This window comes from Eleutherodactylus coqui, chromosome 1 (assembly GCF_035609145.1).
Source record: "Eleutherodactylus coqui strain aEleCoq1 chromosome 1, aEleCoq1.hap1, whole genome shotgun sequence".
NCBI lineage: Eukaryota > Metazoa > Chordata > Amphibia > Anura > Eleutherodactylidae > Eleutherodactylus > Eleutherodactylus coqui.
In genome coordinates, this window is record NC_089837.1 from 469,013,054 (window position 1) to 469,040,224 (window position 27,171).

At 43.5% G+C, this 27,171-nt stretch overlaps 1 protein-coding gene across 2 annotated transcripts in view; it reads left to right on the top strand.

Moving 5' to 3' along the window:
* POU6F1 (POU class 6 homeobox 1) overlaps positions 1–27,171 on the top strand; it is a 62,372-nt gene that overhangs the window by 26,779 nt on the left and 8,422 nt on the right. The window contains exons 2-10 of one of the 2 annotated variants that reach the window (XM_066584373.1): positions 2,907–3,008; positions 4,694–4,781; positions 6,426–6,606; positions 9,261–9,370; positions 13,522–13,747; positions 14,148–14,398; positions 18,188–18,313; positions 18,876–19,103; positions 23,042–23,183. In XM_066584373.1, the coding sequence (XP_066440470.1) occupies positions 4,728–4,781; positions 6,426–6,606; positions 9,261–9,370; positions 13,522–13,747; positions 14,148–14,398; positions 18,188–18,313; positions 18,876–19,103; positions 23,042–23,183 (1,318 nt within the window). In that variant the 5' untranslated portion in view covers positions 2,907–3,008; positions 4,694–4,727. The remainder of the gene's footprint in view (positions 1–2,906; positions 3,009–4,693; positions 4,782–6,425; positions 6,607–9,260; positions 9,371–13,521; positions 13,748–14,147; positions 14,399–18,187; positions 18,314–18,875; positions 19,104–23,041; positions 23,184–27,171) is intronic. The other variant, XM_066584374.1, reaches the window with a different exon arrangement.

Consider the following 27,171-nt stretch of genomic DNA (forward strand, 5'->3'; position numbering starts at 1 on the left):
TACCAATGTCAAAACTACACAACTCTAAGAAACAGGATTTGTCACTATGTCATACCTTTAATAGGATTGTTCCTCTTAAATACCTTATGTGGCTCACCGTAATCTCTCATATTTGAAAGGGGCTAGAAAAGGATGCAGACTAATATTTATAATTAAAGGGAACCTCTCATCAAGCTTGTGCTGGCATATCTGAGGGCGGCATAAAGTACTGACGGGCACCCTGATTATAGCAATGTGTCATTTCTTGCCGCAGGTTTCATAAATTGCCCATTTATCATGTGCAGACCAAGCTGAGCAATCTGTAACTCCCCCTTTCCCCCCTGCCCTCTCATCTCTGATTGACAGCCTTTTCCCTATTCTGTGCATGGGGAGAAAGTTGTCTCTCATCTGTGGATGGACAGGAGAGCTGCAGCTCATTAATATCAAGTACCCCAGAGTGCGTACACATCGTGGAGAGGACTGCAGCACTTGGCTAACGCTGCAGCTGATCAATGGTGAGCTTATGAAAAGTACAACTAGAGGAAATAAGTGACCTACTGCTATAATCAAGGCTTTTGTCCCTGGTTTATGTTGCCCTCAGATTGAAAGCCTATTGACTTGACATTGACGCCTATCCTACTTGAGTGAGCCCTAACATATATATTTCAAACTGAAACTTGCTAATTTCAATTACCTTTTCTTGTACGTATTCAAGAAAAGCACATTGAGTTATCAAATTCTGGGGTTCCTTCAGATGGTTGGCTTGCTACCGTTCAGGAGCCTCTGATGCAGATCCATCCCAAAGTCCCAAGTGAAATAGTACAGCATGCCGCGCCATTTCATCCTGGAAGATTCCGGAAGGCCTGACTGAAGCTGAATGGATCCCATCATAGTAATGCAGGCAGTGTGGTGCTGTTCTGTTTCATCCTCGGACGGATCCTTTCTCTGCAGCAATTTCAATTTTCTGCCGCCATCAAGGAGTAGGAAAATGGAAATCCCAAACTCCAATATGAACAGAGCCTTATGGTAATTGCATTAGCGTTTGCTACCTATTAATACTGACCATGGAAACTGGGGCGGATATTGGACTTGTGGACCTGAATGTCCGAATGCTGTTCTGCATTGAACTACTTGTAATTGTGTTTTCTTGTCTATTTATGTTACTGTACAAATTGATACCTTTGTTATGCCTGCAGGATGTATGGGCTTTCTCATAAAGGGGTTGTTTTGTTACATACACAAGAATACTTACCCATCAGCGCCCGCAATCCAGCAATGTAGACCCACGATTCTCCCAGTGTCTGTTGACATCAGAAGTTAGGTGACCACCACCTGCCAATCAAAGGCCATAGCATCACATTCCAAACTCCTGGTATCAACGCTCACACCCTGGGTGCCATGATGACTGGAGCTTCTGATTATTAGCAGGCTGCAGTCACCTGACTTCTGATGTCAACAGATAATGGGAGAATTGTGGGGCTACAACGCTTGATCGCGGACAGTGAGTCTGAGTAAGTACCTTTTCTTTTATTGTTTTTACGCGTTTGGACTTGATTTTAAAATGTCACTATATAACCAGATGACCCCTTTAACCCCTTGAGTGGCGGGTTTCCTACAACCCTGTCGTACCCACCAGGGCAGGTTTTTTAAATGGTCTAATCATTGAATTTAACTAATTTTGCAGTTGCGTTACAAGAGCCATAACTTTTTCATTTTTCCATTGACCAGGCCATATGAGGGCTTGTTTTTTGCGGGACAAGTTGTACTTTTTGATGGCATCATTTTTGCGTATATATAATGTATTGCATAACTTTTGTAAAAACATTTGTAGGGAGATTGGGGGAAAAAAAGAAATTCTGCCATTTGTTTTTTGGATTTCATTTTTACGGCGTTCAACATGCAGAATAAATAATGTGATATCATTATTCTCTGAGTCATCACCATTCTGACGATAGCAAGTTTATACAGTTTTTATGTTTCGGGGAGGAAAAAAAGAAATGGGGAAAAAAGAAAAAAAGGGGCCATGTTATTAAGGGGTTAAATAATGTACCAACTTTCTTCTGAGTCATTACGACGCAGGGATACCACATGTGTGATTTTATTTAGCATTTTTTACAAAGTAAAGGGAGAAAAGTATTTTTATTTTTTTTTTATAATTTTTTTACTTTGTTTTTTTTTAAACTTTTTTTTATTTTTGTCCCTTTAGGGGACTTCCACAGGGACCCATCAGGACCCCCTGATCACTTTCCGGGGGGTCTGATGGTAACAGCTCTTTACATGCTGCAGTGACAGCCCTTTACATTCTGCAGTCACATAGACTGCAGCATGTAAAGGGTTAACACAGCAGAGATCAGAGGTTTTCTCTGATCTCTGCTGTAAGAGCTGGTGCCTGCTTGTCCTCTGACAGCCAAGCACCAGCTCTCCCTGCCACAGAGACCTTTGGCTTGCTTCTGACAAGCCGATGGTCTCTATGGCAACATATAAACAAAGCAGGAGACTTAGAAGCAGGAGATTGCCGGCAGATCGGCAATATCTTCTGCTTCTGTTGTTCAAAGCCCTTGCTTTGTTCTCTGTGGGACAGTGCAGGCAGAGCACAATGTCACAGCTTGTGGCAGTGTGCTCTGCAGCTCCCATAGTGATACATAGCCCGGAAATCTTCCGGGCTAGATCACTATCGGCAGTGGAGCTCGTCCCGGAACATTTCCGGGCGTGCCACTCAAGGGGTTAAGTGGTCTTTGACTCCTTGTGTTTAGCACCACCACCATTGGCCTTTACAGTAAGCATAACTCAAGGTATCTGTTTTGCCTGGAGTGTTCCTTTTAACATTAGGGAATAAGCAATGTAGACACAAATGTGGAATATTTATAACCATATGATCTTTTTTCCTAATACATATTTAATTACCTTTTTTATTTATTTGTATTCAGTTGCAGTAGTGAAATTCAGGTCTTTGCAGTGAAATGGATATTCCGGAAACTGAGTATCAGCAGAAAAATACACCCGTTACATCAAGCACTGAGAATCACTAGGTAAGCTGCCATGTCCTCGTACCTGTTAATCGGGAAATACACAACCAATTAACAGATCTTGCAGATTCCCACGTAGAATGCATATAAATACCGCAATTGTTGCGTGAAATACGTCTTAGAGTCTCTTCACACGGGTATGGGTCATTATTTATAGAGTCTCTTCACATGGGCATGGGTCATTAGTGCTATCTTTAGATGATCCAAGACTTATATGGTGTAATGCTTTGTAATTAATCCCATTGATTTAGGCCTTTGTGGTTTTTGCAGTTTTTTTGTTTTGTTTTGGCATTTTTTGAGCAGTCTAAACTATTCTGCCTGTCAGGGAAACCTCAGCAGACCTGCTGTTATTTTGCGTGCCTGTGAGGTTTTTAAGATTAATCTTAGCATTTTCCAACATTAAAGGTGTTGTCCTACAGTATTGATGACCCAACCTCAGGAAAGGCCATCATTAGTTGATCAACTGGGGGCCTGCTGCTCAGGATTCCCGCAGGTCAGCTATTCTCAAGGAGCAAATAACTCTGTACACATTGCAAAGGCCGGGGTTGGTTTTGCATAGAACTGAATGGGAACAATGCTTGCAATACCAACTGAGGCGGATGCAATGTGTAGGGAGCAATCTGCTTCCTGCTTAAGGCCTCATGTCCACTAGAAAAATACAATCTGCGCAGAATCTGCCATGGATTTCCGCGGCGGATTCCCCGCGGATTTGCTTTCAATAGTATTTTTTTTGTATGCAGATATCTGCACACATTGCTATCAATGTGATAGCAATGTTGCCGATCCGCGCGGAATCCGCGGCAGAATGGAGCATGTCGTGTTTTTTCTCCTGCGCGTGAAAAACGCAATTCTTTTAAAATGCCATCCGCGGGTGCAAAAATCAATTTAATGGACCGCGGATGGCCAATGATTCCCTATGGGCAAAATCCGCTGCGGAATCCGCAATTCCATTTAGCTAGTGGACATGAGGCCTAATACACACTGGCAGCCACTGAAAGGATGCTTGATTGGCTGCAGACCCCTGCCGATCAACTACTGATGACCTATCCTTGAGCTATGTCATCAGTAGTGTAGAGGTGTACAACCCCTTTACCCTGGGATCACACTGGCATCATGATTATTTTTTTCCTTTTTTTGTAGGCGTCTTAACTGATCCTAATATTTCCCATTGACTAATGTGTCCTTCAGGTATCTGTTCCCTACTGGATAGAACAGTACATTATGCTACACTTTTCTGACCTTTAAAAACAATGGAAAAGTTTAAAAAAATGACTAATGCAAATGTGAACATAGCCTAAGGAATACTGAGTGAAGCATCATTTATTTATTTTGTCAGCCCCCTCTCTGCAGTTGACACTGGGAATAATCATAGGCCCTGTACCCCTGGGTAGTCGTTTTTTATATATTAATTCAATCTGCAGTCGGTTTATTCCTAGCAGTTCTGTATCCGCTACAGAATGTTGTTTTTCTATTGTTTCCTACCTCTCTTTTTGTTGAAAATCCTTAGAAAGCGCTCGAAAATTCACCTATGCAGTACAATCTATTGGACACTAGAATGTACACTGTGCAAGTGACTCATACGTGGAGCAAGAATGGCATATATCCTCTTTGGTTTAGTAGAACGTACCATGTTGCCCATTGCCATTCTAGACTGTTACATTGATTTGATATATTGTTTTGTTTCTCAGCATGCAGGAGGTGTGAAGGACACCATTAAACAGTATGGATACCGGGACTGTCAAAAAACATGATTCACCACTTACGGTCAATGAACAGGTATTAAGATTTTATTAATGGCAAATGATAATTTTATCATCATCAATCATGATCATCATCATATTTATAAGTAACTCCAGTTCACAATACTGGGATGCAGTCCTGCATTCTGTCTCCAGGTGTTGAGTGTGCTATTATAATAGTTCTTAGATATAGGTAGATGTATTACATACTTATATTTATATAATTTGTGGGTTTTTACAAAATCCATTGTCCCACACTTAAATCAGGTCTACACTGAATAATAAGGCCCATTTACACACAAAAGATTGAAAGATCAGTGATCGTTTTGCATAAACTACTAATAGGCACTAATTGCTATTAGTACTTTATCCGTTTCATTTGCATGCTAAAGAGCCTCTGGGAGCTGTTGCAGAACTCAGCAGGAGGTCCGAGCTCTGTAACTAGCTCCATTGTTCAGCCATGGGCTGCTAAAAGAAAACAAAGTAATCTCTAGCTCCCCGTGGAGAATTCAGCACCATCGAGGGCTGACAGCTGAGACAAAGCAATCAGCTTTAATTAGCTTCCCCCCCCCTCCCCCTCCCGGGAGAACAAGGCATGCGGTCCTGCTTATCAGCTGTCCTGCTGAACGATGGTTTTTTAAGCAGAACTGAAAACCGTTGTTCGGCAGGAAACTGAAAGATGGGCACATTTAGACACAACGATTATTGCTCAAAATATGGCTTTTGAGTGAATTTTGAGCGATAATCGTTGTGTCTAAATGAGCCTTTAGACAGAACTCGCAGAGTTTAAAAAGTCACATTTGAAACCTATATTTAACATGCATCTAAAGTGTTGTCTTATCTGTTCAAAAGCAGGAATCAGGTCAGAAAAGTAAATGTAATCAAGCTGTAAATGTACTTTTAGACTTGAAAGCAACGTTTCAGAAAAGGTACAAATTAGTAGTGCAAACATGCAGCCGTTCGTAACTGGTTTAACTCCATGGAAATAGCCATTTTTGTCTTTTTCATTTTGATTATTTCCTTCTTGCTTAAAAAAAAGAAAATCATAACTTTTTAAATTTTTTCATCAACAAGGCTGTATGAGCACTTGGTTATTACTTTAGGTAAAAGTTATATTTTTCAGTGGTATTATTTAATGTACCATATAATCTACTGAAAAACGTTAAAAAAATTAAGGGAGGTGAAATGGAAAAAAAAGCATATGCTCCAATTCACACTCCTGTCTCCACGACTTTTCATGAGATGTACCAGTTCTCTGGAATGTGCTACCCCAGACAATGGAGTTAATGTCTAATGCCCACAATCCTTCTTGTGCCCTAAAAACATCTCTCTTTACTTAAGGATATCACACCTCCTAATCTGTATATTCCCCATTTATCCCATTTCTGTAATCTCCATCCGATCCTGATCAAAATATCACCCACATCTCATAAACGCAAATGACCCGTCTTATTTGTAAATATGTAGATATTGGCTGGTGTTTTTTTTTTCTTTTCCTCCCAGCTTTCACAAAAATCATAACTTTTAAATATTTCCATCAACATGAGAGGGGTTGTATTTTTTTTAATGGTGCCATCTAATGTACTGAATTTTGTTTTTAAAATCTAAGTGGAGTGAAATGGGAAAAAATGGCATTATGTGTTTTGGAGAATTTGTTCACATATATCTTCTTCCTTTGTAGGTGATTGTGATGTCTGGTCATGAGACTATTCGGGTGTTGGAAGTAGGTGTAGATGCACCAACTCAACCTGAAGATTCTGCAAAGGCCTTGGAACCTCCAGTAACTGAGCCTTCAGCTACTAATAACTTGATAAGGGAGACAGTGCTGTGCCAAGCTGAGAATTCAAGTGCAGAGTCTGCAGGTATGGAACCAGGGAAATATAGTAAAAGTGGGCCATCTATCATCACCTTTACAGTACTATATAACAGTTATATAAATATGTTGGGGGTGGGTGGGGGGTATTTATCAATGTAAGGTAGTCATAAGTTAGCCATAAATTTTGACACAAGAAACTGCAATCACTGCAATATCAGAGGTAAGGTAAAATAGAAACTATCACTTCACAAAGAAATCCCTTTTAAAACTTTTCATTCATTACAAATAAAATATAAAACCCTAATATCAGCAATAATTCCATACTCATATTTGATGAAACTAGATTATACTGTAGTTGCAAACCAAGCCTTATTAACCATATCCAGGTTCTGACCCTATTATACCCTGGATTGTTGCCTGCATTATAGTGGAGTAATCGCTTGCTCTGTATGTTCCCCGTTACCAAGTGCCACAACACAATTCACCACCAGAATTAAGGCATGGCAAAATTCATGTGTCTGATTATTTCGAGGATCCTGAGTAAGCACAAAGCTGCTCCCCATTGGAGAGAATAACCAAACCTAATTTATCCCATAATATGGAATTAATAGTCAAATCGCAGGTTAGGGCTCATTCGTATCAGCATTTTTGTTTTTCGTTCTGCTGTTCCTTTGGTGGAACAGCAAAATGGAAAAAAAAAATTCCATTTTACTTCCCATTGATTTCAGTGGAACTTTCTGAGCTTCAGTTATGTTCAGTTCAGTTCCATCTCATTTCCATTTCTTTAACCCTTTTGTGGGACCTTGCTGACTATTTGACCCCAGTCTTGTTTATTGCGGTTCTGCACTTGTAAACTGGTACCACACGAGCGTTAACGGAGTTAGCGCAAATATTCTGTAGTTGGTATGTTCTCAGGTGGCCAAATTAAAGGGGTTTTCCCGTTAAGTACTATTGATGACCTATTATCAGGAAAGGTCATCAATAGTTGATCAGCTGGGGTCCGTCGCTCAGGACCCTGACCGATCGGCTGAGCGGGTGCATGCTGTCAGTGTCACAAATACACAGAGGTCAGAGTGGAAGCCTCTGCGGTGACCTCAGTGTAGTGTCCGGCGCGGTTCTTAATGAAATCAATGTGAGCCGTGCTTGCAGTTACAAGTGCCAGCCACTACATGGGAGGTCAGCGCAGAGACTTCCACTCCAAATACACAGAGGTCGTAGCGGAAGCCTCTGCGCCGACCTCCGTGTAGTGGACGGCGCTTGGAACTACAGGCACAGCTCTTATTGATTTCAATGAGAGCCGTGCCTGCAGTTACAAGCATCGGCCACTACACAGAGGTCGGCACCGAGGCTTCTGCTCTGCCCTCTGCGTTACTGCTGTGCTGACAGCATGCTCCCGCTCAGCTGATCGGTCGGGGTCGCGATCGACGGACCCAGGGACGATCAACTTTTGATAACCTATCCTGATGATAGATCATCAATAGTATCTAACTGGAAAACCCCTTTAAGGGTTAATGTTCAAGCACAAGAAAGCTTACAAATCACACACAGCATTGAATGTGAAAAGAAGTCGTCTGATTTATTAGTTAATCCGCAGAGATTTATAGAAAGACATTTGAAATGAGCCTATAAGACGCCTCACTTGTAGTAATTATTATTTATTATAATTAATTAGCATTGGTCATTAAAATCTCAACAAGGGCCCCACGTTGGGGTGACGTCTCTTTAGAGGCAGGACTTCTCTCAGGCCGTTTCTCATGAGACCTCAGTAAATGGCCTTGGAAAACGGCCTTGCATTCCTGTGATAGAACCAACAATCTGTGCTAAAGGAAAGACAGAGAAATAGCAATGAAGAGCAGGTTACAAGACTAGAAGTAGAATGGAAACTAGTATAGCTTGTGTCACAAAGGAAAAAATTGCGTAGACTGCAGCACGTTTTCTTCTGCTGAAAAATGGAAGTCTTTACACTGGTGAGCTACTTTTACTGTATCTGTACCTACCTGTGACATGGAGGAAAAACTATCATCAGCTCTCATTATTAGAGATGAGCGAGCATACTCGATAAGGCAAACTACTCGATAGAGTAGTGCCTTATTTGAGTACCTGCCCGCTCGTCTCTAAAGATTCGGCTGCCGGTGCGGGTGAGCAGTGAGTTGCGGCGGTGAGCAGGGGGGGGGGAGAGTGAAAGAGAGATCTCCCCTGTGTTCCTCCCCGCTCTCCCCCGCCGCCCCCCACCAGCAGCCGAATCTTTAGAGACGAGCGGGCAGGTACTCGAATAAGGCACTACTCGCCCGAGTAGTTTGCCTTATCGAGTATGCTCGCTCATCTCTACTCATTATCTATCCCAATCCGGAAAAAAAACTGCTCTGCTAGGTCAAATCTGGATTTTTGGACATGGCAGAGCAGCTATTGTATTTGTCTGGTAATCCATGGTTAATACAGGGTTTCTTCCATGCCACAAGCAGACCCAAGGACTAGCTAGAGGGTAAAGGATTTGAGGGGCAACTTCAGTTCCACCTGAAATTTTTAGAAATTGATAAACCTTTTCCAATTGTTCTACCAGCTTATAGGTCTGATGTTCCATTTATGATCAACAGTTTTCTTAATTTTTTTATTTCTTTTTCTATGCACAACTTTGATTCTTTGATAATTGCTTTTCACGTTATTATTTTTTCTTTACGTTTCTGCCCTTTGGATGTGAAGTAAAATCTACAGCCGGACTAATCCCTCCTTCTCTGCCAACGCTTTTCACTCATGCCTCAAACCATCCTCAGGCGACCCTTGCGTCTTTTGCTCTACAGACGGCCCCCCAGGTGAGGCTTTGACTTTTCCCCCTGGGTAGGTTATAAGGGGACAGTATGCATATAAACATAAAATATGTGGATGTTTACAAACATTTGCATCAATCTATCTTCAAAATTTTGAACAGGCGGACTACTTAGTGCGCCGCTCAATGCATTGAGCAGTGGCTTGCAGCGCGAACACTGGCGGAATGACAGGGGGATAAGTATAACGCTTACATCCCTGGACTCAGCGGGTCACCTACTTTCAGCCCAAAAGCTTAGTTTATAGGGCTAAACGTAGGTGACAGTCTCTTAAGTTTTTTAAAGGTTTAGAAATATATGAATTTGTATATTGGTACTTGAACCCAAAACAAACAACCGTGTAGTTATACATACAGTACTGTGCAAAGGTTTTAGGCAGGTGTGGAAAAAATGTTGCAAAGTTAGGCTACATTCACACCCGCGTTTTGCCTTTGAGCCATAATTCCATCTCTGTTAAGTTTTCTGAGTAGAGAAACGGAATTAAAATAATTCAGTTTTTCCGTAAGAAAACGGAACAGAGAGCTAGAATCCTGACTGAGGGGCAAAATGTAGGTGTGAATATAAACTAAGAATGCTTTAAAAAAATAGAAGTGTCATAGTTTAGTTTATTTTTGTCAACTATCAAAATGCAAAGTGAATAAACAAGAGAGAAATCTAAATCAAATCAATATTTGGTGTGACCACTGGTGTAACTATAGAAGATGCAGGGGATGCGGTTGCAACCGGGCCCAGGAGTCTTAGGGGGCCCATAAGGCCTCTCTTCCCCACATAGGGAGCCCAGTACTAAGAATAAAGCATTATAGTTGGAGGCTCGTTTACAGGTTTTGCATTGGGGCTTAGGAGCTTCAAGTTACACCTCTGCGCGTTAAGGGGTTAAGAGAAGTTGGGGGGCCACAAGATAAACTTTTGCACCCGGGCCCAATGAGCCTTTAGCTACGCCCCTGAGTGTGACCATACTTTGCCTTCAAACAGCATCAGGTCTGCTAGGTAAAAATTTTTGAAAAAAAATTCAGGGAGAGAACTAACCACAGATCTTCTGTGGATGTAGGCTTGCTCAAATCCTTCTGTCTCTTTGTGCAATCCCAGACTGTATGATGTTGAGATCAGGGCTCTGTGGGGGCATATCCTCACTTCCAGGACTTCTTGTTCTTCTTTACACTGAAGATAGTTCTTAATGACATTGGCTGGATGTTTGGGGTTGTTCGCCTGCTACAGAATAAATTTGGAGCCAATCCGACACCTCCTCAATGTTATTGCATGATGGATAATATCTGCCATTAAGGCCGCCTGCAGACGGCCGGGCCGGATCCGGCTGCGAGAATTCTCACAGCGGGACCTGACCCGAGCGTCTGCAGAAAGCAGCGCGGGCACTCACCTCTCCCGCGGCCCCGACTCTTTCATGTACCAGCTGCTGGGCAGCCGGGGCATGCGCAGAGCGGGGCTGGCGTCCAGTGAGGGACGTTTCTGTACAGGGCTCTGCGAGCCCCGCACAGAAATAGAGCATGCCGCGATTTGTTTGCCGCACAAGATTTCACGCGGGCAAATCGCAGCCGTCTGCATAGGATTGCGTTTGTTAACGCAATCCTATGGCAGCTTCCAGGGGCGGAAATTCCGGGGGAAATCCCGCCGTGGAATTTCCGCTCGTGTGCAGGCGCCCTAATCCTGACCAAATCCCCAACTCAATTTGCTGGAATACAGCCCCAAACTTGCAAGGATTCACCACCATGCTCCACTATTTTCTGCAGTCAGTTACTATTGTACCGCTCCTTAGACATTCGGCAAACAAACGGTCTTCTGTTACAGCCACATATTTCAAATTGTGACTCAGAGCACCTGCTGTCATTTTTCTGCACCCCAGTTCCTATGTTTTTGTACGTAGTTGAGTCACTTGGCCTTATCTCTACAATAAAGTTTTGGCTATTTGGCTGCAATTCTTCCATGAAGACCACTTTTGGCCAGACTTCTCTGAGCAGTAGATGGCTGTACCTAGGTCCCAACAGGGCTCTACCAGTTCTGAGCTGATGAGACTGCTGGATATCTTCCGATTTCAAAGGGAAGTAGGTATGATGTCTTTCATTTGCTGCACTAAGTTTCCTTGGACGACCACTTGTCTATGATCTCCATCGTTGTCAGTTTTTTGTGCTTCTCCAAAACTGCTTGAACAGCACATCTTGAAACTCCAGTCTGCTTTGAAGTCTTTGGCTGGCAGACACCTTGCTGATGCAGTATAACAACCTTGTTATTGTGCTCAGTTTTCTGATGGTGTAATCTATGGCATGTAACTGTCTTCCACAACCTCACCTTTGTAACAGAGTTTCGCTGATCCTCACCCAGTTTTAAGCCTCCTACACAGCTGTTTCTGTTTTTTTGTTAATGACTATTTCAATTTACATATGAAAATTATGATCATTATCGCCTGTTTGGTATAATTGGTTAATCATACACCTGACAATCCTACAAAATCTGTGACTTTGTACAAGTGTACCTAGAAGACTTAATGCTGTTTTGAAGGTAAAGGGCGTCACACCAAATATTTAGCAGATTTAAATTTCTCTTTTGCTCATTCACTTTGCTTTTTGTTATCTGACAAAAATAGACTATTAACATTTCTATTTTTTAAAGCATTCTTACTGTGCAGCATTTTTTTCCACACCTGCCTAAGGCCTCCTGCACACGGGCGGGTCGGACCCCACGTGCGGGATTCCCGCAGCGGAGTTTGACCCGGTGACCCCTGCGTACTTGTCCTGCGCCTGCTGCGGTTGTGCCCGCCAGCACTCCGTCACGCATGCGCAGTAGCCACCGGCACTGGGGGTTGACGCGTATCCCGTGATACTTCTGCTGTGCTCATCGTGGCTTCAATTGACTTCAATGGAAGCTGACCGTTCTAACCCGCACAAAATCGCAGCATGATGCTATTTTTGTCTCCGCAAACAGAAAATCGCAATCAATTTCCGCTCGCGAAGATGAAATGGAGTATTGACATTGAATGCTATGGGCAGTATTTGCTGCACATTCTGGAGGCGGACGCCCGCCGCGGACTCGGCAATGCAAATACGCCCGTGTGCAGGAGGCCTAAAACTGTTGCACAGTACGTTACCTTGTTTATAGACAAACTTTATCGGGGATACTCCACTAGTTTTATGTAAAGTGTGCTTGCCTAGCTCTGTGATCAGGTGAAGGTCCGAGCTGAGCAACAACAGTAAAGATGTCGCCTTGTTAACGTTTCACAAACTTTGTAGAACTATTTTCTGTACATCAAGTTTTATTATTATTATTTGTTAGTTGGAAAACCAAACCAGACCGCAAAATTAATACTTCAGACCTCTAAAATCATTCAGACCCCAAAACAGACGCACAAACCCATTCAGACTGCAAACGCAGACCCCTATAATTCAAGAAGCAGACTAGAGTCCTGAAATTACTTCATACTCCTAAATTTGATTCAGACCCTAGACTAGACCTGAAAAGAATCCAGATCTCAAACCAAATACCTACATAAATGTAGACCCCTTTAATTAAGCAGCCTTCAAATCAGACAAAAAAAGAAGAATATGGGTCATCTGCAATTCCAAGCTCTGCCACGCACAATGTCGTGCCAGGACCCGGCTGTAGTTCCACTCCTGACAGCAGTGGCCCACGCTGTTGCTCCTATTGTAATCAGTAGGATCTTTGCAGCAGGGTTTTATAGCATGCCCTGCCATTTAAAAAAAAGTTCGGACGAGGCCTTTAATTTGTGTGGGATGTACAAAACAACATAAATGAAGCCTGTATGTGTAATAAATATATATATATATATATATATGTGTGTGTGTGTGTGTATAATAATATGAACAGTGACGGAATTGTCACTGCGGCACTTGCAGGTATGCAAACATAAGGCAAATGCAATAAAGAATGTAAGACTACTAATGTAGTATTTCATCTTTAGAATGATTCAGTTATGATTACTTTTGGGACCACAAAGGCTTTAAATCCATAGTAGTAGTTTCAGAGGGAAGTATGAGACATGGGAACAAATGACAGTTTCATATTTCTAGGTAACATTTTTATCAGATGGAATACTGGTAAGCTACACTGATAAAGTGCAGTCCTGTAGAGAAAGATTGACTGACTTCTGAATAAAGCTATCTGTTTTTCAGGTCTTGACTCAGGAAAACTTGGCAACACTTTTCACAGGGGTAATGGCTCCTACGGGGGCAGTTAGTCAACCTGTTCTTATCCCCATCACTATTCCTGGTCAAGTGGCTGGACAACAGGGTCTGGCTGTTTGGAACTTCCCCACTGCAACGCTAGCCACTATTCCAGGATTAGCTGCTACTCCCCCTGCTGGTGGAATGTTCAAACTGCCTCTAGCAAACCTGCAAGGTAAGGTGACTTTGAAACCTATTGGTTTTCACAGTGTTTTCTACTTTGATTTCCTAATATATTATCGTATATAGTGTTTTTTTTATAAATGTGATCCACTCTCACAGACATCACCTATTTTCCAGACCTGGGGAAGTCATGCCGTTTAGTCAAACTATTACTCCGATCTGTTTGTCACTTCCTTGTCGTGGTTTCTGGTTGTAACGAAAACCACGATGCAGATGTGAACAGAGCCTACAAGGAGGTTTTTCTTATTTTATCACACATACAGCTTATTTAAATGCATAGGTGCTACAAATCGAGTCTGAGAAAATCCTTTTAAGCTCGTAGACGCAGGTTCCCTATTCAGAGTCGCATTAAGCTAACACTAGATTGTTTTTCGTAATTTAATGTTTTACAGCAGCATCAGTCTTGAATACTGCCATACAAACCCCAGTTCAAGCAGCTCCAGCCATCCAGACGCTTTACCAGGCACAGCCAGCACTGCAGGCCCAAGCTGCGCTACAGACCGCTCTACAGCCACAGGCTGCGCTGCAGGTCCCAACAACTCTACAAGCCCAAACAGCCATGATGTCCAGTAATGTAGCCAAAGCAGAACCTCAGACACATCTTACTGTCCAGCCAGCAAGCTTCACTTTCAATCCAGCTATTGTAAGTATATGCGGGAATGAAGAATCATGAAAATGTAACCACAAACATCCCAGAGCTTAACCCTTTGCAATCCAATTTTGGATTTGTGGTTTCCTAGAGGGCTTTCTCTTTCTGCCATTTTACAATGGCGCCATCTGCTGGCTAGAGGCAGTATTCTGGTATGTGACATGCCAGAGAGCCCCCGACAACAGAGCGGCCAGTAACCTACAGTAAAAATACCCTGCCGGATGTCTTCCGACATCGGAGCTGTACAGCCTTCAATCAGAATGTTGGAAGACGTCAGACAGTGGACTGGAAAGGGTTAAATATGGCATATTTAGGGTGCATTTGTGGAATTCTCAGAATTATTGTGCTAGGTATGGACCTGCAGCAATTCACTGTACAACCCCCCCCCCCCCCCCCCCCCAACGGTTTTTGCTGTAGAGTTCTTGGACACGCACAAAAACCATTGCACAACTCAGCAGATAAAATCAGGAGACAGATGGAGGACAATAAAATAAAGTTCACATGATTTAGAAATGAATGCCAGTGCATGTAGTATATCAGTTTATTGCACGCCGCAGAATAATACACAACAGGTGTAACAGCTTGGTATTGGGCCTGATCATTTTATTGGTTGGAAAGGAAATGATGGAGAGAAATGAGCAATTCCCCAAAGTGATGGTGATAACAGAATTCCTCCCTTTAGCTGTGTATTCCAATAAATACATGTGTGGCGCTGCCAAATATTTAAAGAGACACAGGTTGTATAATGACACCCTGTAGCCGGAGACCATCTGTAGTAAACATCAGCCACACAGCCTGCAGTTAGTCCGCAGGACAACGTCTCCCACTGCCATTGACTTTAATATTCACCATTCGCCCCCCATAAGACCAAGCCTCTTTATGCCTTAATGGCCAGCCCAAATTTTGGAAATCTGGCATGTGTTACTTTAACAGAGAATAACTCTGCAAAGGTTTTATACATCCAAGTAAGCCTAGCAACGTTTTTTCACATATTGCTTTTAATTTAGGTGGTAACAGTAGAAAAGTAAACCGTTTAAGATTTGTGTATATTTATTAAGAACTGCTAATTTTGAGGAAATTTTTTAAAATTTGGTGCTGCTTCATTTTTTAACTGCCCTGGGACAAATATAGTTATACATATGCTAATTATATATAATATAACTAATATAAGGCCCTGTCTAATTTTTGGGGAAGTGTGTGTGTGTGTGTATGTATTCTTAAAATGTTGACATATATTTTATGATTTCACATATATACATGTGGTATTGATAATTATTTGATGAAGTAACTAATTTATGTAATTAATGTCAGGGTACATTCACACATAGCGGAATTGGTGCAGATTTTCCTCTGTAGAAAATCCACATGAAACTCCGGATTACAGTACTGGTGTGGATTTTGATGCAGATTTTGCCGTTTGTTTGCGAGACTTCACCCCTAAATTTGAAAGGGTGAAATTGGATGCGGATTTTGATGCAAATTTTGTTTTGGATTCCTGCCAAATTCCACAGTGCAAAATATGCTGCAGATTTTGGTGCGGATCTGCTACTTGTGAACATACCGTTATAAATGTAATTTATTTCTAAAGATTAACCCTATACTATCCAAATCATATTAGTGATTGTAATAGAAGGGGTTAATGTGTGTGTTTTACGTCCTATACTCTCCTTATGTCTCCTCTGACCTCACACTAACAGGAGAGCAGAAGAGAGAGGGATAGACATACTTAACAGTGCTGACATGGTTTGTAGTATACAAACTGTGATTGGCTGGCAGATATGACATCATGGGAACTTGAATCAATCAGGTCCTGATAACGGCACCCGAACAGGCTTATGAGTAACAACCTGCTTTGGGTGTTTTACCCTCTATGGGGAGGCCAAGATCACCAACAGAGTCCTCGATATAAATTTAAGTCGCTGCTGCACAGAGGCCAGGCAGCAGCGATGTAAATTTACTATTGGTGAATATAAAAGGCAAATAGGGGTATTTACATCTTATTAAATTATGGCTGAGATGGAAATACCCACCTGTATGACGCAGTCAGAGATGGTATTCCTATCTTAGATATGATTGACTGATGGGAAAATACCCCTTTTAAGTTGCTTTTTCTAAAGGTGAATCTACATTTTCAATTAGGTCAGGGAAACCTTCACCATTTACAAAAACACATCCTTATACAGGGGGTAGTCAAAAAAAGACTGATCCAGCGCTATATCTCAATATTAGTGTAGTATATTAAAATAACAGTAATGTACTTCAATAGGTAGGCATGGATTCGCTACATGGGCCTCTGTGGGTCCCGGAACATGGATTTGAGTTGTGTGCTGTGGCCCCTGTGAGAAAGAGAGTAAAACCCAATTGCAAAGTTGAAGAGTAGCATGTGAGATGCATAAATGCCATGGGACTGCTGCTAAGACCGAAGAAAGGAAATGTTAGTTCTGGTAGTACAGCTTATGCGAAACGTATTTCAATATAGGACACCAGTATTGAGATATAGCCCTGGATCAGTCTTTTTGACCCTGTATACCATATTTACCATTTGAACTTGAATTGATGCGTCGTACCTCCGGAGCTCTACTGGCTCAAATGGGTCATTATGCCGGACTCCTGGGGACAGAAACAGACCTATCAACTAGTCGGATCAAAAAAATACCGAAGTCGTTGTTTTGATCGAGTGTAACTATGCCACAATGAAACTACACTGGATTGTAGGGCTGGTTTATTCATCGAATTCATTAGAATACCTTACCCCTTAAGAGCCCTGTGATTCTGTTTTTACACAGAATCGCAAAATTCGATTTTCTTTCTTCAATCCCACTGCATCACAGTATATGAAAGAGATAACTTATAGAGTGTCAACTCCACCTCAGCAGCATTAGGACGCTGTCTTTGCCTAGTCGACAAAGGACAATTATTGCCGGCTCCGCTGTTAATCTGCTCACTACCACCGCCATAGCGCAAGCTTGAAGCTCCAATGATCGGTTGTGTTGACCGTCAATATGCAAAGGAGGAGGCAGGTAGGGTCAGGTTGCCGACTCTGCAGAGGAAGAACACAGCAGATACAACACAGTAGGCAATTGGCCCTGTACTCAATCAGTGTCCTTGTCGACCAGGCAGCACTCTCACATACTAGGGATGAGTTAATGTGTCGGGTGGCTTTAACATTATTTAGTTTTTTAGCTGCACTCAGTTTGAAAACAATATTAACTCAGCAACGGTGCAGTTGTGGAGGCACCGTGTGAACACAGCCTTTACCCTTTCTAATCCAGTGTCTGCCCTCGTCCGACATTGAGATTTCCCTACATAGCTCCCATGTCGGGCGAGGTCTGACACAGGTACTATGCAGAAGAGAGCTCCAATGTGGAAGCTCTGCTCTGCATAGTGTTAGAAACATATGCTATACATATTGTATGCAGTTATAGGAATCCTTTTGTATGGCACCGTATTACAGAGATAGATATAATTAGAGAAATTAGAAATGATTAGTCTTATTATATAAATGTATGTTATATCAATATACATATATTTACAGGATTATTACAAATGATTTTCCCGATGTGAAACGCTCATAATTCACCTTTAATTTTCAAAAAATTGCTAATACAATAATTATGGCAGGTCATTTTTATGCGTTTTTGTTGAGAAATTCCTAGAAATCCACAACGCACTTGTTTTATGTGTTCTTTCCCAGGTGAGAGAAATGTTGATCTTTTGTAAAGTTTTGCCAGAATGGTTTGTTGCTTCTTCTTCTTATTTATTAATGAATTCTCCCTCTTCCAGATCAGCGCAGCATCATTAGGAGGACAAACCCAGTTGCTGAACTCTTTGGCTGCTCCTATTATTGCTAATGCTATTCCTGGAGTACAAGGCATCACTAGCCAGATTATAACCAATGCTCAGGGCCAGGCAAGTACTGCTGTCACCGGACTAGTCAGATTTGTTGTGTGCGAATTTCCATATAAACCTTTAAGAACGTTAGAGTTGATATGGCAGACGACCTCTAATTACTTACATGTAGAGATGAGCGAACGTACTCGGATAAGCACTACTCGTCCGAGTAATGTGCTTTATCCGAGTACCTCTCTGCTCGTCCTGAAAGATTCGGGACGCGCTGCGGAGCGGGGAGCTGCAGGAGAGAGCGGGGAGGAACGGAGGGGAGATCTTTCTCTCCTTCTCTCCCGCCCGCTCTGCCCTGCTCCCCGCTGCGACTCACCTGTCAGCAGCGGAGCGCCCCGAATCTTTCAGGACGAGCGGAGAGATACTCGGATAAAGCACATTACTCGGACGAGTAGTGCTTATCCGAGTACGTTCGCTCATCTCTACTTACATGTCATTGCCCATAAGTGCATTTTAAATTGCAGTCCTACATTTTACTGTCGTCTACTACTGTAGGTGTTTGCTACCTCTTTTCTGCACATAGATGTGACATTACACATAACTTAAATTATTTTTTTCACCTGTCTCGCAGGTTATTGGCGCTCTTCCATGGTTGTTGAATTCACCAGGGATCACTGCAGGTTCTGCAGCAGCTGCCTTATCAGCTCCAAATCTAGTGCAAGCTGTAACTCCCCAGCTTCTAATAAATGCCCAAGGACAGATAATAGCCACTCTGGCTAGCAGTGCCATTCAGCCAGCCGCTGCTGCTGCTGTAAGGAAGCAAGCCTCACAAGACGTACCAGCAAAGACAGAACATCAGGTAATCTATACGAAGATACAAGTAAACTACTTGTCTACTTGTAACCTATGTGAACATTTCAGATTAGTTTATAACAGTCGTTTTAAAGTACAGGGTGGACAAAAGGTATGGAAACACCTGATTAAATGGAAAAGAGTGGTTGGGAACACATCCTGTGTGTGGCATGTGGCTAAGGGAAAATAGGCAAATCTGAGAGGGACGGTGTCCAATATGGCAAACATTTTGAAGACCGCCACCTTGTAACCAAGTTGATCTTTTCAAATAAAACTGGGTTCAAGTGACAAATGGATCCGATAGAGAATTCGACAAGGAATCCAAATCTGTGCTTAAATGTTGTGTAGCTTTATTCCTGCCAAAGTTATTAACAATTTGTTCGTGATATGGAACGCAATGGCAATCCACTACAGGATATGCTGAATGTGCTGACCATTGTTTCAAATCTTCAAGGTTATCCTCTTCTTCCATCCATGATGCACTGAGAGCAACATCTCAGCAGAAATGCCTGCTCAGGCGTCCAGGACCCACTGTTGCATGTGCGCCATACTCTGGATTTTCACTGCATAAACCCTGGACTTGACATCATCCCACAGATGGAAGTCCAAGGGGGTGAAATCCGACGAGCGTTGGGGCCAATCCACTGGGCTATGATGCCCAATCCACTTTCCCAGAAATTGCTTATCCAAAAACAAACAGACATTATGTTCGAAATATAGGGGAGCACCATCCTGCTGGAAGAACACTTGGAACGTGCCATTGTCATTGCAAAGTGTTGGGAACGCCTCGTCACATAACAATTACAGATACTTGGTGGCAGTATGGGCCCACTCTCTTCCTCCGCCACACACCGCTTCTCAACCTGACTTTCTGTGCCTTGGAGGTATCTGTCCAGTTGACGTGGAATTCCTTTGTGGAACCACGGCTTACTCAATTTGGAATGTTTACACCCTTCCATATTAATTCTGAATTGATAATGCGCATAAGAAGTTTTCACACTGACACAAGGTTCAGCATGTATAGCTTCCTCAATTCTAACTTTAATGTTGGGCGTGTAGCCTCTTTTAAGAGTTTAACATCTGGGCAGGTCAAAAGATTACATAGATACAACGTATTGTTTAATTATTGGATAAGCATCTTGCAATTCTTCCATCCTCCGGTCATCTGTGATTGGCCATCGAGTGGTGGATGAAATGACTGGGTTGTCTTAGGCCCACGTGTGGTTCCTTCGATATAATTGGCTGTTACATCATGAGTTAGTAATAGCCTAGACCGCCCATGTTATTCGCGTCTGTTTCCAGTAAAATCGCTGGGGGAACTTCTGCGGTAACTTGAAAACGGTAGTTTGTCTCAGATGCGGTTAATTGTCTAATTTCTAGTTCCCTTAATCACACATGCAGCTGGTCAAACAGATATTTATATATGTTGGTTGCGTGCTAAATTCCATCTTTGTCAGCAGAGTTATGAAAAACAGATATTTCATATAAGCATTGCCTAATATAAGTATTGCATAATTGTACGTACACTTCTATAGTTGAATCAAAACAGAATTAAAGCATTTGAATTGACAAATTTCCCCGTAAGGCCCACCAAACCCCAATACATAAAGATTTATATATTGGGGTTGCCACCACACAGTGTCAGTCCAGGTTTGTGTCAGACCAATAGCGAAAGTTTTGTTTGTTCACCTCCCCATTCAAGTAGAAGTTTGCTTCATCACTGAACAGTGCCGTTGCAGCTGCTGTGACGCCCATTCTGCAAATTCAACACTGCGATCAGAATCGTTGTCATCGAGGTGGTGCAGCATTGGAATCTTGAGTGGGTTCAAGTATCCACCCGTTGGTGGTTGACTCACCCCGCTTTTCTGTGACCGATGCTTGGTAATACAATATGGGCTTTTGCAGAAAGGCACCAAGACAGCCCGTGTTTGGCAGATCTAATACAGAATCTGTTTGGCAAAATTTGGCAAGCAATATGCCAACTGTGCCATAGTGGATGAGTGGTCTGCTAGGGTGCCAACTATTGAAATCGTTTGCAATGACTCGGTAGTGCACGCCCCGGAGATCAGCACCATCTCTGTCCTTTCCTTGTGTGTTAATCTCGCAGCCATATCCGTGTCTGTAACAAAGGGAAAATGAAAATTTTTTAATAAAGGCTCGTTATTCCAATAAATATCACGTTTAACCCTTTGAGGACCATGGGGCATATTTGTCCCATAGTTTTAAACGGACGCCAATCAATTACTGTCCTGAAAGGGTTAAAGGGGTTGTCCGGCCATAAACATTAGGTCTCATTATTTCTGTTTGCCAATTTCCATGCACTTTGTAATATACATTGTGCATGGAAAATGAAGCAAACAGAAGTTTTGGACTTACCTGAAGGGATGCCCCCCCCTGTGTTGCTCCTCCATCGTCCCTGGTTACCACAAGAATCTTCTCTTCTTGTCGGGCCAGCTCTTGTCAGCGCGGGAACGAGCCCCTTCTCATCCGCGCATGCGCAGTTCTCTCTGCAGCCGGGACGATCTTCTTGTGTGCAGGGGGGGGGGGGGGGGAGGATGGAAGAGCCTCTGAGCAGGAACTGAGCTCCCGCCCCCTCTCTGCCCCTCTGCACTATTTGCAATGGGGAGAGCCGAGACGGGGGCGGGGCTAATTCTCGGACCTTAGCCCCGCCCCCGTCCCGCCTCTCCTCATTGAAAATAGTGCAGAGGGGCGGAAAGGAGGCAGAGAGGGGGCAGGAGCTCAGTTCCTGCTCTGAGGCTCTTCCATCCACCCCCCCCCCTGCACACAAGAAGATCGTATATCGGTCCCGGCTGCAGAGAGAAGAACTGCGCATGCGCGGATGAGAAGGGGCTCGTTTCCGCGCCGACAAGAGCTGGCCCGACAAGAAGAGAAGATTCTTGTGGTAACCAGGGACGATGGAGGAGCAACACAGGGGGGGGGCATCCCTTCAGGTAAGTCCAAAACTTCTGTTTGCTTCATTTTCCATGCACAATGTATATTACAAAGTGCATGGAAATTGGCAAACAGAAATAATGAGACCTAATGTTTATGGCCGGACAACCCCTTTAAGCACAGATTTGGATTCCTCATTAAACTCTCCATAGGTACATATACTATATGGACAAAAGTATTTGGACACTGCACAAAATATGCAAATACGCAAATACTGAGTTTGCCGAACGGTATGCTGGGAAGGTCATGGGTAAAATAAAAAGCTGCTCATCTTGTAATAACTATATTTATTCATCCAATCGAGCATTTGTGGGACGAACTGGAGCGACGGGTACGACACCGCCACCCACACCCATCTTCACAACAATCTATTCTCACAGCCGTGCACGAGGAATGGCGAGCTATTCCTGCCCAGACTTAGGGCTCCTGCAAACTGGCAAAAGCAATATCAGGCCATGATTCACGGCCCAATATCGCCCTCGCAATGCATGTGGAGGAACCCCTGGGTGCGAGGTGTTTTCATGTGAAAACAGCCTTGCGTCACTGTGGGGGTTTCCTTCATCCCATTGGATTGAAAGCAATGGGAGAACATCATGATCTCCTGTCCCTGCTATGACAGCAGCGGCAGGGGATTCCTTCATGCCCGCGGGCTCTGGGCATATAGAGTTTGCTCCTTTTTTGGGTCGTCAACTTTCCATGTAAAGGTGGTACCTTCACAAGAGCAGATGATGATCTGACCATTCATTCACAGTCATCTACCAGTGTAAAAGTACTGTAAGTCAGGAAAGTTTTTAGCCTCAGAATGCCCCCATTCATTCACAGTAAGTAATCTTCAAAACGCTGATAAATGAAGTTCAATAGGCATCATATGAGCATTACATAATGAATATTAATTAAGACGTGGAAGAGATTAAAACGCTATTGATGAATATCTGTCATAACCGTTCGTGAGTCCAGTAATTGGGAACATCTTTTTGTTATTCTGAAATCTAGCCTGTTCAGCAAATCCAGCCTGCCCCTACTATAACACAGCCGTCAGTGGTTGTTACGAATCCAACTCCAGTCAACACATCTACTTCTACCCAGGTCCATGTCAGCTGTCCAGAGCCCCCAACTGTGGGCCAGCTTGTGTCAAGTAAGTGCACCACATTATCTATCAAAGTGCAGCCTACAGAATTTAAAGGGAACCTGTCGCCTTAGAACAGCACCATAAACTGTTATGATGAAGAGTCAGGTTGTCAGACCATGCATGAACTTCACTGGCTGACAGCATGGGAACGGGGGAGCGGGTAAGTTTAAAAAATATATCCCCTTGGCTCCCCGTTACCTCTCCGAAAAGCACCATATCTTAGGTTCCCTTTAAGACTAATCATCCTTATTAGAGATGAGCGAACGTATTCGGTAAGGGCGATTTTGCAATCGAGCACCGCGATTTTCGAGTACTTCACTACTCGGGTGAAAAGTACTCGGGTGCGCTGTGTTGCGGGGGGTTGCAGCGGGGAACAGGAGGGAGCCCTCTCTCTCTCCCTCTCCCCCCTACTCCCCGCTGCAACCCCCCACTCACCCACAGCACACCCGAGTACTTTTCACCCGAGTAGTGAAGTACTCGAAAATCGCGGAGCTCGATTGCAAAATCGCCCTTACCGAGTACGTTCGCTCATCTCTAATCCTTATGTATTTAGTTCCTTTCTGCTCTGCACTGCAAATGTGAAATACTGCTAGCTGTGGTTTAACCCTTTCCAATCCACTGTCTGACATCTAAAGACATTCTAATTGAAGCCTGTGCAGCTCTGATGTCGGAAGACGTCCAGCAGGTTTTTCTTGCTGCATATTACTGGCCGCTCTGTTGTCGGGGGTCTCTGCACCATGTACCATACCGCAGTACTGGCTCTAACCAGCAGATGGCGCCATTGTATAATGGCGGAAAGAGAAAACCCCCTAGGAAACCCTGAATCCAAAATTGGATTGCAAAGGCTTAATGCTTAATGCAGAGCATTTATGGCAGTTTGATCACATGGGCTTAGCAATTCTGCTCATGTGATTATCTGCACATGCAGGGTGGCTGTGATTTCCAGCCCAGGGCAATGACTTGTATTAAGGGAAAGTCAGATTGCAGCCATTAGGCCCTAAAATACCATGGCAACTGATTGCAGCGTTAGAGGGAATGTCTGGTTAACTGAGAAAATCCCTTTAATAGCACTTGCCGTAGTAAAATAACTAGAGATGAGCGAGCATACTCGCTAAGGGCAATTACTCGATCGAGCATTGCCCTTAGCGAGTACCTGCCCGCTCGGAAGAAAAGGTTCGGCTTCCGGCGGCGGGCAGGAAGCGGCGGGGGAGATCTCTCTCTCCCTCCCTCCCCCCTGCTCAATGCCGCAACTCACCTCTCACCCGCGCCGGCAGCTGAACCTTTTCTTCCGAGCGAGCAGGTACTCGCTAAGGGCAATGCTCGATCGAGTAATTGTTCTTAGCGAGTATGCTCGCTTATCTCTAAAAATAACAAGTTGATCAGTACTTACCCATACTCCATTGCCAGGATCTGATGCTGCAGCTTCACTGTTTAGCTCTCCTGGCATCATGTTGTTCAGGATGTGAGTGGCAATGCCAGGAGGATGAGCAGTGATGCTGCAGCCTCTCATTGGCTGCAGTGGGCACCTGACTTCCGGTGGCATTCGCTGTCACAAGAGACAGTGAGGAAGCAGCACTGCATCCTGGTGGTGGAGGTGGGATAAGTAATGCTGAATTTGTTGTTTTACTACAGTGAGTACTATTGAAGGGATATTGTCCAGTAAGTGGACAACTCCTTTAACAAAATAACATAATACATACTGTATGTATGGTCAATACAATTGTTGTTTTTTGTTTCTTTTGTGCTAAATTGTAATATGTAAAAATTGTATAGGTAAAGGTAAAGTCCCCTGGTGGAAGCACCGAGTCACGACTGACTCCTAGGGTGATGTCACATCGTGGCCTTTTCTTGGCATTGCCCAGTTACCTTTTACCCCCAAGCAAGCTGGGTACTCATTTTACTGACCTTGGAAGGATGGAACGTTGAGTCGACCTTGAGCCTGAACGATGCGGGGATTGAACCCGCAACCTTCAGGTCGTGAGCGAGAGCTTAGGACTGCATTTCTGCTGCCCTAACACTCTGTGCCACACAAGGCACTTCTGTATAAATTATGATGATTAGTTTTTTTTTACTGCAGAACAGAAATTAAAACATTTAGATAGATTTACTTTTGAGAATTGTGTCAGAAAAGTGTTTTACAAGCTTTGCACCACATTTATAATGTATTTTAGACACACTTTTTTTTTTTTTTTTTGCTGAGCCTAAAAATAACCATAGCTTTGTTGTAATAGAGCATGGCCTATAAGTAATATCATGCAGCAAAAATTGTGCCATAGTTTTGGCACAAAAACTGCTGTAGACTAGGGGTCCTTAGAGACGAGCTGATTTATTGTTTGAACGAGCGAGGGATGTCATCGTTAGCTCGTTCGCTCCTGCAGCCTGTTTAAACAGATATATTTTTGGCTTGTTCAAACAAAAAATTGTTCAGAATTCCACATTCGCTGTATAAATGAATAAGAAGGACTGAGCGAGCGCTGTTTAAACCAAACGATAAGTGAACGAACCAACGATTATTTTTATGCCTGCATAAAATGAATGAAAAGTGAACGATTATCAGTAGCTGTTCAGTTTTTAGCCCGCGTTTACACTGAACAATTATAATTAGAGATGAGCGAACATACTCGTTAAGGGCGATTTCGCAATCGAGCATTGCTATTTTCGAGTACCTGACTACTCGGGTGAAAAGATTCGGGGGTGCCGGGGGTGAGCGGGGGGTTGCAGAGGGGAGTGGGGGGGGGGGAGAGAGAGAGCTCCCCTCTGTTCCCCACTGCTACCCCCCGCTCCACCACGCCGCCCCCCGAATCTTTTCACCCGAGTAGCTAGGTACTCGAAAATAGCGATGCTCGATTGCGAAATCGCCCTTAACGAGTACGTTCGCTCATCTCTAATTATAATCATTCACTTTGATCATTTGAACCATTTTTTTTTAGCTATAATCATTGCGTCTAAAAAGGCCTTAAGCTAACTAATATGGGGTATAAAATTAAACAGAGGTGTACAAAGATTAGCCAGATTTATCATCCAGACTATAAAAACCATGTAGTCTACGTTTGCACTATTAGGCCTTAGTCAGACGAGCATCTTTTTTTTTTGCGTCCAAAAAAAATAGGCGTCCAAAAAAAAGCGCCGCTCGCATCTGCCGTAATCACGTAAATGGCAATTTTTTTCATGCACAGAAGACCCGAGCTTCATGCACATGAAATTCGCCCATTCAGTGGAGCAGCTGCGCTTGTAGAAGTGCAGCTGCTCCACCAGGAGAGAGTGAAGAAGCCACGCAGGGCTTCGGTATTTCCCCATAGCAGGGAGAGACAGAGCAGGGCTATGGGTTAATCCCCCATTACTCCACTCTCTCCCTGCTATGGGGAAATCCATAGTCCTGTTCTTGCTCTCCCTGCTATGTGGACCCCCAAGAAATATCTCCATAGCGCAGAGAGATTGGGTTGGGTTAGAGAGAGGGGGACGGGCTATAGGGATTCTCACAGAGATTCTCCATAGCAAACCACAGAGGGGGTAGGGCTAGAGCAGCGGGGCTATGGGTGGATCCCTCTAGCCCCACCTCTCCCACACTCTCGGGGGAAGCCCTGTAACCCCACCCCCTCTCTTTCCCCATTATAGGAAAATCCTTTGGGGAGAGAGAGGGAGGGAATCCCCTACTGCACCCCGCTGCTTGAGAACTGCCCAGCAGCGGGGCTGGAGGAATGCCCTGCAACTTACAGCAGGACATTTAAAGCTGCTGCGTAGAAGCACTTTTTAAATGTCCTGTTGTAAATTCCTGTTAGTCCCGTTGGGGATTAACGGAACTCTCGGGGAGTCCCCTCATCCCCGCGGGGACTAACAGGAGTTTACAGCAGGGCATTTAAAATGTGCTTCTGGGTAGCACATTTTAAATGCCCCGCTGTAAGCCACGGGGAATCTATTCTGAGCGCAGAAGTTTCCATTAATTCCTGCTCCCATAGGAATCAATGGAAACTCCTGCACAGCGCACCAAAGATAG